The sequence below is a fragment of the Blennius ocellaris genome (assembly GCF_963422515.1).
Source record: "Blennius ocellaris genome assembly, chromosome: 22".
Lineage (NCBI taxonomy): Eukaryota > Metazoa > Chordata > Actinopteri > Blenniiformes > Blenniidae > Blennius > Blennius ocellaris.
In genome coordinates this window covers 6,919,596-6,933,478 of record NC_137671.1, presented here as the reverse complement: position 1 = coordinate 6,933,478, position 13,883 = coordinate 6,919,596, and the positions used below count along the sequence as shown (strand labels likewise).

The following is a 13,883-nucleotide window of genomic DNA, read 5'->3' as shown; positions in this document are numbered from 1 at the left end:
GAACATGTCGACATGCAGTTCTGTGTGTGTGAGGTCACAATTTCTAACCAGCTGGTTACAATAAGAAAACCCCGAGCACAGTGTAATTCCTTCTTGCCCACTTCAAAAAGCGCCTCGCACAATAGGATAGAACTCACACACTGCCGCTTTCGGACAAAGGTGTCCCCTGGCAGATTTACATCACACTGTGAAACTCTTCTCTGAGAGTGGGGCAGGTGAAATTTACAGCAGGAAAAACAGAGGGGACATTCCTCCACACAAATCCAGCTTCCACGTGTCGACAAACGACAGAAACGTGCGACAATATTCATTGTGGGTGATTAAAGCCACTAATCTCTCCCCCTCTGGTGTATCTCCACTACTCAATACAGCGTAATTAGTGCAAGAGTGCTCTCTGGTAGTTGAAAACAGAGTGTGTGTTTGTATATGATGATAACCTCGACTGTTTGAGGTCTGTGGAAACATACGTCAAGAAGAACAAAGACCCGCAAGGCCCCTTCCTCTGAAAACACACCCTGCCAGGGAATGTGGGGTCCGAGGGGGGCTCCTGCTCCAAAAACATGTGCTTAACCTTCACTAAAAACCACTTTAGCTGAAACAACACACACATACAAACCTGTAGCCAGCCAGAAAGACATGATGCAGCAGCCTCTTGTCATTACACACACACACACGTAGGCATGGCGCACATTCCTATGCACAGCTGATGAAGAGTGTGTGTGTGTGTGAACAGTCAAGCTCCTAATAAGGCATGTGTCTGTCCCTCTACTTCACTGCGGCCACCCAGGGAAGCCACATGTGGCGTCTGCAATGATAGTATAACAAAAGGAGATGGATGACCACTTCAAAACCCACTCACAGGCTCTCTGCGGTGTGTTTTAATAGCAACTGTCCACAACTCAACCACCGAAAATACTGCTCTGTGTGTGTGTGTGTGTGTGTGTGTGTGTGTGTGTGTGTGTGTGTGTGTGTGTGTGTGTGTGTGTGTGTGTGTGTGTGTGTGTGTGTGTGTGTGTGTGTGTGTGTGTGTGTGTGTGTGTGTGTGTGTGTGTGTGACTACTTGCTGGCTCATCCTGAAAACTCAATAAATCCAAAAACATCAACAGAGGCGAGAAAAAAAATGAGTGCTTATAAATGTTCTCCTGATGAAAGACAAAGTTTACGATACAAATATGTAGATTTACACTCAAATCTTTGTACGCTTATGATTGTTTCTACTATAAAACTAATTGTACAAAAATACATAACAGTTTTATTTGGCTTATAAAATGCTGAAGAATAAACCCTAAACATTAAGAAGAATCCATAGAATTAAGGAAACTTGATTAAGCCCAGGTTGAAATGAACGAGTTAAAATAAAACGAAAACAAAAAAAAACATAACAGTCTGTAGATTTAGATTTTTATATGACAGTTTGTAGGTTTTAAGCTCTTTCTAAACAAAACGTTTGTGTGCCGATATGCTGCTGTTTTCAAGATTCAACCAATTCAAAATAAAATTGGACTTTATGTGGCGTCTTAACTAAAAAGTGTTTGACACCCCTGATTTATAAAGTCACTTGACCAAAGAACTGAAGTTCACGCCTAAAATTTGACTTATCATCAAAATACAACTTGAAATTTTTAAGCCTACGACCTAAAATAATGGGATCCCCAATAGATCCATTGATGCAAACCTAATGAATACGTTACAGCAGCACCCGTCCTCAACGGAGCCGTAATGATTTTCTGAGTCTCCGTGTTCCAGTTTCAGCTCAGCAGAGGTGGAATGCAAAAATATAAAGACTGCACATTAAGTATTTCACACTATGCTGCGAGGCAATTTACACTGAAGTCCCGATGATCGAATCCCCGCCACGTAAAAAGGCCCAGTGAGGCTGAGCGGCGCGCGGCAGAAACAGGATGAAGTGAACTCTTGGTACACTCTGGTGATAAGAGCCAGCTAAGCCTGTCTGGGAATGCTGCCTACACACCCTCACCGTAAATATCACGGTCAACATGAGCCAGCGCAACACTATTAACATGTCGAATAGAAAGTCTGAAAAGATGCGTGAGGAAAACACGGCAAACTCCATGTTATTCGTCTTGTGATTCGTTGTTGAAACTTTATGAATAAATCATGTGAAATGTTTTCACTAAAAGTCACTAAAAACGAATTCACATTGGATCAAAAACACCTTTTAACTTGAGTGTTGTTTTTCCACTTGGTATTGTTTAAAATCAATTTTTTTTCAAACTTGTTATATTCAGTATAAATAAAAACCAATAATGGCATGTATACACCGTAAAATCTCCCGGAGGATGTGAGACGGACAAAAAAATTACATGGTGTTACAAATTATACTTAAAAGTAATCTCTGCAGGAGTCAAAATTACCCACTCAATGTCTGGTTTTCTAACTCCGACAAGGAGCTAATGCTCTGCAGAAAAGGTATTGTTTTCAGAATGTCAATGGGTTTTGTGAATGTGAAAAGAAAAATGTTTTGAAAATGACTATATGATAACCAGCCCAATAAAGAGTTAAAATGAGGTAAAATGTTAAGAATTCAAAAAACTGTTAATTGACAATATGACTGGACAAAGTGTGGTTTAGTGGTTTGCACCTTCGCCTCACAGGGAGAATATCCCTGGTCAGAATCCAGGCTTGAGGGTCTTCCTGTGTGAAGTTTGCATATTCTGCCCATGCATTGGTTTTTCCAGGTATTTAAGCTTTTTCAGAGTCAAAAAAACATGTGTTTGAGCATAAATGATGACTCTAATTTGTCTGTATGTGTGAGTGTGATTATATGTGGTTGTCTGTGCCACTTTTGCATCTTCTCCCTGTGTATTGCTTGGATTTTTCTTCTGACATTTCAAGATTAGGGAAACGTGCGTCTCAAATTGCCCACAGGAAGGGACCCAAGGGGACAACAGAGATAATCCACCCACAGGAGAAAGAGAACAAACCCAGAGCCTCCAATCAGCCAATAATGGGGAGGAACCAGCACCTGTAGATTCCACCTTGACCCCAGAAGTGGGGGCTTGTCGACCTGACCCCCCCTCAAGTATATCCTATTTTCCAATATCTATTTCATTTGTTTCATTCAAACATGTAAAGACAAATCAAGAAATACGTCCACAAAAGGAACAAAAAAAAAGTAATTGAGATTCCCTGTTTAGCCTCCAGTCAAATGACATCATTTCCTGCAGTGAACACATCAAAAACACAAGACAGAAGCTCCTGCTGCTCTAAAAAGAACTTCCTCTGCTATGTCTGTCTGTTTTGTCTGTGTGTGTGTGTGTGTGCATCCTGTTTGGATGTGATTTGCTGTCACACTCAGCCACTCTTGAGACTTCACACTGTGGAATTTCAAAAATGTCTTTATATGTCCACTTCTATTGTAACATGTCTAATAGCATGTATGCACACACGCGCGCGCACACACACACACACACGCTCGATTTGTCTGCCCCCCACAGATGCAAACACGCAGCTTCCCAAACGACCCCGATTGTCGCAACAATAGCAAATCCATGTCTGTTGTCATGGAAACCCACCCCCCCCGACCTTTGACCTCTGTTTTTTCAGAGGGGCACCCTGATTCTTCTGAAGACGGCGAGAGCGGCTTTAAAAAGGGGGCAACCCGTAAAGCCCTGCACAATGTCGGCCGTCTCATCATCTGACCCAATAAATCCCCATATGCGCGGACGCATGTTTGCACGCATGCGAGTGCATGGTGTGACTGTGCCGTTGGGGCCGTTGCGCGACAATCGGAGCTCGTGTGAGACCAACAAAGTGGGATTAGGTTTGTTTTTGGGGAATCCACCGGGAACACTGCCTGCCCTCTGAAACTTGCTACTTGCACCATCTGTTGCACTGTTTAACACAAAACAATCACCAACACAAAGGACCTCAAGCTGTGAAACAATCAAAACAAATGTGGGTGAATTGTGTATTAACATCAACAGAGGAGTATTATGTTCTTTATCTTATTGCAACAAACAAAACACAAATGAAGCTTGTCTGATTGCAGCCAAAGACAGTCAGTGTAACGTTGTACATTTTTAAAAAGCTTTTTTTTTTTTTAGACTGTGGTCTGGTTGATGTTGCAGGTCATCTTTTAATTCAAATGTTGGTGGTTTGATCCCTCAACTCACCCTATGTAAGGGTTGGGGTTCAATGAATTGCTCAAGGACACTTCAAGTTGCTCCCAGTGGAGGTTGAACACTTGGCATGTCTGCGTTTGTTGTGTGTGGATGTCAGAAGGTGAAGGCAATAAACACTTCCAGACTGCTGAGGTGGTGGAAATAAATCAGACAAGTGAAGTATTTGACCCACAACTTATGATCTTTTGGTAATTTTGCAAATCCAAATGTAAATGGACTCACTGGTCATCCGTCAGTTTTTGATGGTTAAAACATGAGTGGTAGTTACTAATATGAAGGAACTAAACAGTACTTTTCGACTTGTTGGAGTGGTACAAAGCAGAAAAACATCAAACTCCAAAAGGTTGATTCTAAAGTGACATCTCGCAAACGGTTGCTCATCATTAAGGTAAACATGAATGATCCGAGGCCGTCTTCACTAAAACTCCTCTGTTTCATGAGTTAAACCTCTAAAAGCCCTTTGGAAAGATTTGAACTGAGAAGGAATGCTATCCATGTGTGTGTGTGCATGGCGTGAATCTGGACTACATCATACCTGTGACATTAGTCACAGGATCGCTGTCTGTTGTCTCTCTGCTATGCATGCAGTGCGACATATCGACAAATGTCCTGTGACCGAATGCAGGAGCGAGTGCTCTTTCATGTGCGCCGAACATGTGTGTGCCTCCAGTCCCGGCGATGCATTCACATGTCAACATGTCTAATCTATTGTGAGAACATTACTGCTTTTTGCCATATACATTTCCACTAATCCCCCCCCCAGCAACTGATGCAGGATTAAATTACCATCAGTCAGTCATGCTTCCGATCATTCAGCACTTGGGAGAAAAGCTGACCCCTGTGTCAGCGCCGCGGTCGCCCTTGAGCTAATTTAACAGAATGTGTCACCAGCTCTGCAAATCACTGCTCTGAATTAAGGCTGACATCAGTGGAATGCACCCGCATCTTCTTTACAGACTAATAACACTGGGATACATTCAAAATACTCATAACGCACGTGTAAACTACTTGTATCTGTCTGTCAGAGTGGCAGGAAGAAGCCTATAGGTCATAAATAGAATGGGGGGGGGGGGACAACCGCATGGAGCAGGAATTAAAAGTAGAAAATCTCTTTAGAAATGGAAATTAAACTTTCGTTTCCATGGTGATGTTCACACACTCTCCTGCAAATGATCCCTCCAGACACCTTGCAGCATCACTACTCTGTTTAGTAGTCAAACAGAGGTACAGACGGCTTTAATGCACATCAAATAACAGATACAGATGCGACCCTGCAGCAAACATAGAATCATGATTCATCACCTTTGATGAATACTTTTACCTGGGAAGGCATGTCTCTCATAGGCCAGTGGGCTCGGCGGCTGATCGACACAAGAAAGAGGCGAGAATGTGATGTGAAACACGAGAGGCTGCGCATTGTACGCGAGTGTTAAACCAAGAAGCAAGGTACTCTTTTTAACAAGCTGCGAAACACAAATGCTGGTGAAATATGAAGCCGTACATCAACGGGTCGGGCCACTGAGGCGTCGGCTTCCAGAGAAAAACATGCAAAGGAAGAAGCAGAAATATAAAGGAAGAGAAGATTAGGGTTGATAATGTAGCACGTTCCAGTTAGCATATCAGCACTAAATTGTTATGAGATGGTTTCACATATGACTACGAAATATGCGGACTGTTAATTTAGTTCTATTTTGCTTCGGAGAGAGTGACCATGCCACCATTCTGGGATTTAAATAAAGGCCCATGAGTTCTAAAATGCTCACAGATGGATGGATTCATTTTTTATTCATCTTCTTGTTTTTGCCTTGAACTTTTTCTTCCCCATAAATTCTGTTATTCGTCTTGTATGTTTTTTTCTTATTCTTCATGTTCCTCCTTTCTCATTTGATCTGCCTTCATTAACTTTGCCAATTCTCTGACTGAACACTTTCCAAGTGTGATGGAAAATGTTAATTTAACCGTAAATCGTTTTTTCAGGTGTTTCAATTGATGGATCACAAAAACAAACTACCTGATACTAAACAAAAGCTTGTACATCCTCAGAAGGACTGTGTTATCTTATTTCCTGTCTGGATTAATGTTAAAGGAACAATGGCTGCAGGCTGTGGAAGTTTGTTGAAAACTCACACCAACAACCGACTGCAATGGTTCGACCTTCCAATATAATATTACAGTTGATGAGGATACATGACATCGGCTGTGAAATAACCGGTCTCTTTTTCTGATGCAGCGAAGACGCAAGAAGACCATCGTGGGAACATGTCAAAAAGAGACATTAGACAGTGTAAAAGTGGCAAACTAAGACGTACGGAGGCATCCAGATAAAGGAAGATGTAATGTACAAACATTGCGGTCCAGTATGAGAATAATTCCGTGTGAACTTCTTGCCCTCAAGTTTAAAGCCAGACCGCTTGCGCCTCTTTCAGAGACGCTGTGCTATGATTCACCGCAGAAGACTAAAGCTGTGGGATAAATCAGTGTCGGAGTTCACGTCAGGAGTCAAAGCTGCACTGTGAAGATAATCTCCGGAATCAACAGTCAAGGTCAACGGCCTTAGAGGGTTCAAAGAAAAGAGGCGATTTGTAAATTCACATACTTGACTCCCACAATACAAACTCTGAACTCATTAACCCAAAAAGTATGATCTGAAGCGTGGGCAAGTCGGAAAATTCACCTTGACGTCTTTGCTAGTTTACAGGTTCCTCAAAGCTATATCACAAGATAGCAAAAGCAAACTCGTTTGGAGTATTGTGTGGCTTTTGAAAGGAAAGCGAGAGGATGAGGATGAGGAAGAAGAAGAGGAGTTGTTGATTGATTGATTTCGGCCTTTACCTTGTTGTAGTAACGCAGCTGGACGGAGTGCCATTGGCCGTCACTGACGCCACCGGGGACATATGGAGACACAGTGGTCTTCTTCTCACCTGGAGGATGAGGAAGGAAGGGAATCAGTTTTAAAGAGTTTAAAGAGAAATTTCAATTGCATGACCGGACATGTAAGAAGAATAACTGGAGCCATTAACAGGAACTTGTTTGATTTCTCTTTTCACAAAAGCTGATGATCACATCAGAATCAGGCCGCCTTCACATTGAAGGCGAAAGTAGCACAAATCTGAGCTTTTTGCACATGTTCGACAGTTTGAGTAGCATAAATCTCACTTTTCATATCTGACTCAGGCCTCTTACATTGAATGATCATGTTTTCTTTTGACTTTTGGTCATTGAATGAGGTGGTGCAACATTATTATTCTACGCTGGAAGACATATATACACATATATATACAGAGAGATAAGTCATATACTGTATGGCAATATAGCGTGTGTCTATAAATCATGTGAGATTATATAGACACATGGACGTACAGTATATAATAGACCATATAGTATATATAAAAGTAGGCAGCTCACTGACTACTGCTGCCTATTGGAGCTCACACATGTACGTGACTGCCATATTGGCTGAGGACCCACTTTGCCCAGACTGCATTGACTTGTCTGTATAAAATGAAAATGCTCATACAGTAAATCATTGAATTTGTAGCCCATTTCCTCCTGGTTTGGTTTGTGATGAACAGCAGATAGTGCAAGACAGTAGCAATACTGGCTGTTTGTTCATCATGTCACACCGCAACTCGTTTTATATTCCTCGGGGAATACACCTTCAGAGATGTAGACACCCGCGAAAATAAAATCACTTAAGTTAAAAAAGAAAAATTAATTAAGCATTAAGACATAGATGGAGCTTTATTGTTCATAATTAGATCTGTAGCCAATATTTTTAGATAGACATCAGTCCGAACTGTCCTCTTGTATTTAATCCAACTTCATCATCACTGAAGTGAGACAGACGTCACTAACAATAAACAAAACCCCTCATCCACACAGACAAGCAGCTGCCACTTTTTCACAAAAGACCATAGTTAAAATATGCGCTTTCCCCCCCCCCTAATCCCCTTCTTTATCCTTTTGTCATAATTTTTCCAGGCCTGATGAAACAGCACACGGTGTGAACGTAACCAAACTTTTTCTTTTATGAACTCCACATGTGATTGATGAGGACAACGTATTTGATTGTGTTAAAATGATCCTTCATACTGAATGTAACTGAATTACAGGGGTAAGAGAAACATGCTCCACTGGTTATTAATGAGCTTTCTGTGACTGTCTTATCTTGACTCACACAAACATCATAAATCAATAGTTTGGAAAGCCAGTATTCCGATGCAGTATCAATGACTTGGAGTGAGACGCACAATGGCAACACATTTACTCAGGGTTTACTCTGTTTGTCAAGGGTAGGGGCTGCCTGGGCACACATCCATACAAACACTTCCACAACACTGACTGAGTCTTTGTAAGTAAGAAAACATCTACTTTCCCACTAAAAAAAGCACTCAAAGAGACCAATCATACACTTTCCTTCCCACTCTTCTCAATGACTCATCATTCTAATTACTTCATTTAATGGCTCTTGCCTTTGTCGTGTTTCTGTTTTGAAGCATAAAGACTTGGCTGCCCAACACCCAGTATAATCACATCAAACTGGATTCCCCCCCATATGATACCATGGGAAAGTGGAGCAACGCTGAAAACAAGTCACCAGCCCAAAGAGTGTTTGATCTGCAATCCGACAGTAACCAGTTTTCACAATGATGGAGGGCGTGTTTGGCTGCAGCTGAGTGAGTGTGAATGTATGTGGCTGTTTTATGTGCACAAGACCTCAAAAACGTTTAAAAACAACTTGCTTCTGGTTTTCCACTGCGAAATAAACAGGTGCTTTGAAGATAACCTTTTAACTGTTGTAAACTTGCTTTTTGGAACTTGGGGTGGAGGTTTGCCTGAAAGTTGGGTTGCTTAATCATTGTTGCACCTAATAAAAAAAAAAAAAAAGGCATCGCAAATTGCAATGCGTGTACAAATATGCATGGATCAAACACCAGAAAGCACACTGATAAGTTATGTTTGGTTAGCTTTTTGTTCAAGTCACTTTAGATAAAGTGCATTCACACCTGGGTTAATCTGCTTACAGTGTGGCTGATAAGTGACACTGTGAGGGGCCACACACACACACACACACACACACACACACACACACACACACACACACACACACACACACACACACACACACACACACACACACACACGCGCGCGCACACACACACGCGCACACACACACGCGCACACACACACACACACACACACACACGCGCGCACACGCACACGCGCACACGCACGCGCACACACGCACGCGCGCACACGCACGCGCACACACGCACGCGCACACACGCACACACGATGGGACCTCACCGCCAGAGAAGGTGAGCTGAATCTGCTCGTCGATGATCTCCAGCGCGATGAAGTCATGCTTCTCGTTGAACCTGCCGTTGTAGAGCAGCAGCGCGTTTCGCTCTCTGGTGGCAAACCTGCAAACGCACAGATTGTTCTTTGCTTTACTTCTGACAAAGAGAAAACAATGAGTGTGAGATTGGTGTCACAGAAAAGGTTGAGGGAATTCCTGCTGTTTTTTTTCTACCGTGAGCTCGTGTTTCCTGTCCTGTTTCTCAGCACCTATCGGACCTTATCTGAAGGGTTGGGGACCTCGCAGGTTGCTTTATGATGAAAAGGTACAGTAGCCCTTGAGGAAAAGCCACTTGGAAAGGATAGACGGGATGTGTTAAGCCTTGTGGGCCACAGAGGGGATGCATGAGTGTATCCACGTGTGAAAAAAGGGACAAAGGTCCTGGTCAGCGAGCCAGTACCTTCCATGCGAGTGTGTGTGTGCGTTTGAAGCGGCCTCGCAGCTCAGACTGGTGTGTATGGACTGTAAGGTGAGGGCAGAGGAGTCAGCTGGCAGATGCCAGGAGGGCAGGAGGGCAGGAAGCCAGGACGGCTGCAGCCAAACACTGATAAGGGAAACTCATCACAAAGCCCTTCCTGTTTTCACCGCGCTGCGAACCTTTTTCTCACCGGCGCGCCACCGATGAGCGCCGGCTATCAATCTGCTCATTAGCGAAACATAAAAATTCATCCCCCTTTCATAATATTTGCAGGATGACTGCCATAAACTGGCTGAACTGGGGTTGTTTTTTCCAGAGAGCGTCAGAAGCACGGCTCCTTACACATTCAGATGTTGCCCTCTTTGCTCCTGTGTGCACGCAGACGAGGACACAATGGAAAAGCGTGTGCGTGTCCGGGCACGCCCCGGCTGACACACTTCAGCTCAGAGAACCCAAGTGTGTTTAATTACAATTCACTGCGCACAGCTACATGGATCACAACTGTAAACCTCTGCCGCTGCGCTGTGGGGGATCAGCATGTTTTAGCCTAAAGTAAGAAGAAAATGCAGGAAGTGCAGCAGAACCTGTGTGAATGATAACACTCTTGTCTGTGTAGTGTTTGACACGCCGTAGTGTGATATTTACAAAGAAAGTAATGATTAAAGTGCACAGGTTCTGTCAGTCATTTTTGATATTTCTGATGGTCAACACTAGCTACAACTACATGGGCCCAAAGTAATCCGATTTAACTTCAATCTGATCGTAACATGTAAACACTTCAATCTGATCAGATTGGAGGAGGTAGTGAAAAACCCTGCCTATGATGTCAGAGCTCATGTAAACAGCAGAGCATGTTTCTTTGGTGTTGGCTGTAAAGGAGACAATTTGACACTTCAATCTCAGAGAAAATTGATTTGACCGAACATTTTGGAAGCTTAACTAGTGAACGTGTAGATCTTCAATGGTGCTCCCTGTGTTTGCTCATGATCTGATAGGACAGGATGAATCGCTTGTGAACCTACTTGAGATAATCAAGAGTGGGCAATTCTCTTCCCTGAGAGTCCAAACAAAGAGGCCCGAGGCCTCTTTAAATATGTTGTATTTGGTGCTATATAAAAAAAAAAGTTTAATTGACTTCAGTTAAATTCAATTGAATAATAAGCATAATGTTTCCTGCCACTGAGCCACTATTTCTAAAGACCATAACTGTTTTTTTTCTTCTCTGGTGATGGAATTTGTAACTGTTGAACACTGCAATCTGCTTTCTAGACGCTGAGCACACTTTTTAAAATTTGAATTCAGTCTATCCCGATATTTTACCATCAGCCTACTTTATTTTTGCAGGGTAATGAAAAGGAGTAAAGGCACCATGCCAAGACAAACGTATGCAGATTAAAAGAAAAAACTTTGAAACAGGATCACTTACAGCACTTTTCGTTTGACTAAAATTTAATCTGATGTCATTCAGTCAGTGATGACAAAACACTCAGGTGACGTGTCGAAGAAAGATTCTTGGATGAATGGATGATAATAAGTGAAGAATCATGCAGAAAAGACACGGGACTCACATGAAGGAGACGGTGAAGTGAAAGCGCTGCCTCAGGCCCCTGAAGGTGACAAAGGACTGTCCGGGGAAGCTGCGGGTGGTCATCTCACAGTAGGGCTTCTCGAACTCCCCCAGCGGACACTGGCACATGAAACCGCCCGCCAGCCGGTTGACGCACTCGCCGCCATTCTTGCACACACCGGGCACGCACCGGCCGGATGACGCATTCAGCTCGCAGTGCTCTCCTGCGTAAGGAAAGGATGAAATTTGGTTAAATTTGTCGACTCCCGCCACGTCCGTCTGAGATACGGATGATAAATGACCTTGCGAGCTCATCATCCGAAGGCCGCAGTTTATGGATGAATGAGAGGCACATTTCATATCAGAAATTTGGACTTCAGCTGCTTTGAAAAGACAATTCTGATTATCAGTCGAGCACATTTATTCCACTCATGGCTTCTCCTGCTCAGACTACAGGAAAAACAGAGCAGTACCTTTCTGTTTTCCATTAAATCCTCAGTTCATAAAAGCCTATCTTCATCTAAACATTAGGAACACGGACAAAGCCTTGTTTATAGGGCTTTTCTGGGAAGCAGCGATCTCAGCCACTAGGTAATTTGGCCATATTTGGAGAGGAGAGCGAGGATGGATGATAAAGAGGAGCATGGAGAGCTTGTGGAGACATAGAGAGAGAGAGAGTTCATGTTGAACTACAAATACGACTCATGTATGTATAAAAGTATGTATAAGTGTGGGTATACTTGGCGATAGATGAGTTATTTTGGGTGAATATTTTTTTTTTATAAAATACAAATGTAATTATTAATACAGATCATCAACAAAGGGTTTATATATGGATATGTATATGTATGTATATAGATGTGCAAGTGTGTGCTTTAACTAAATTCTGTTCTACATTTCCCAGAATAAACCTGATCTGAACTAAACTGCGAGTTATGATGAAAAGAAAATGGCTAATTGCATCTTAGCAGCTCGGTAGAATTTGAACTGTAGAAGCAAAATCTGCCTTATAAATAATAATATAAGTTAAACAGGCTCATCCTGTGATGACTAACAGCATCAACATATGATGAGGTTTACTCAAACCTTTGCATGCAAACCAAACCTCTTTGGCTATTTGCAACAGAAATGTTTTTACCTTTAGTAAATTCTACCTTTTTGCACATATATTCATGTAGATCTGAAACCATTTCATTAGTTGCATCATTTTAAAACAATACCAACACAATTATTGTCTGAAAAGCATTATTGGATACACAAATAAATCTGTGTCGCGTGCTCAAGTGATGACTTTGTACAGAGTGCAGAGATTTAAGTTCAAATGTCTAGTAGTACATTTCAGAATTCCACTGAAGAATCATTTGTTGTTTGTTACCTTTGAATGACAGGTATTCATCCTCCAATAACCCTGAGAATAAAAACTATATCAGACTTATTAAACTTTTCTAAATGAGTTCCCGACATGGGAAATTCCTCCTGAATAACCACGTGCATCCATTTCTGAAGGAAAAATCACATCTCTTCTCATTTAAATTCCTGCCCTGACACACCAGGAGACCCTTTTCAGGACTGAAAATATTATTTGAGACCGGTGCCTCTGTGTCCCACTCAGTGTTCTGTGTCAACCCGCTGTCCAGACATGATCTCTCCAACCAGACCCCCAACACCACCGCTTGGAACCAGCTAATGGCCCTTCTCTCCACGGCGTAATCCTTTTTTTTCCGAGGGGGAATTATAAGGATCTGTTTACCTGAAATTTTGGAAACCCAAGGAGGACAGATCGGGTCCCGGCTGTCATCGGCCCCGTAATGGCCCCTGATGGGCCCTGACTATCTGGAGTTGAACTGTGACCTTCAAAGCGGCGATACTGAGATGTAGGTAAGGGAAATATGATGGCGGGCAGGTATAATCAGGTAATTACATCAGATAAAGTGGAGGAAGAAAAAGAGAGAAGAGGAGGCAAAGTGTTGGAGGACAGGGAGGGAGAGAAGGCTGTCTGGGGCTCTCCTGCTGTTGTCGGGGAAAGACGGGGGAGACAGTCATTTGGGTATCAGATGTACGAGGAGGGAAGTATGAGAGGAAGATCACTGACATCGGGAAATATTCTGCAGAGTGATTACAATGGGAATGATGAAAGCTTCCAAGACTTCCTGAAGCTCATCTACCATATAAATGCGCTGCAAAATGACTATCAAACAAAGTTTAGAATGGTATTTTTTTTCTGTTCTTTTCCTAAAAATGTCCTGGTAAAGGTAACCTGTCGGAATACAGTATGTGCTAATTTTCACTTTTGATAAAAATTCCTTAAAATGTCCAGGAGATTTGACAGATTTCCTCATTCCTTTGTTTCATAAAGTTCTCCCGGCATGATGATGCCTCCACCATGTTTTGCAG

General features: G+C 42.5%; 1 protein-coding gene across 1 annotated transcript in view; it reads right to left on the bottom strand.

Moving 5' to 3' along the window:
* The window catches only part of celsr1a (cadherin EGF LAG seven-pass G-type receptor 1a), a gene marked incomplete at its 5' end in the record, with an annotated part of 84,126 nt that overhangs the window by 32,005 nt on the left and 38,238 nt on the right, over window positions 1-13,883 (bottom strand). The window contains 3 exons of the mRNA XM_080518026.1: window positions 6,978-7,066; window positions 9,453-9,568; window positions 11,491-11,713. Of these exons, the coding sequence (XP_080374152.1) occupies window positions 6,978-7,066; window positions 9,453-9,568; window positions 11,491-11,713 (428 nt within the window). The remainder of the gene's footprint in view (window positions 1-6,977; window positions 7,067-9,452; window positions 9,569-11,490; window positions 11,714-13,883) is intronic.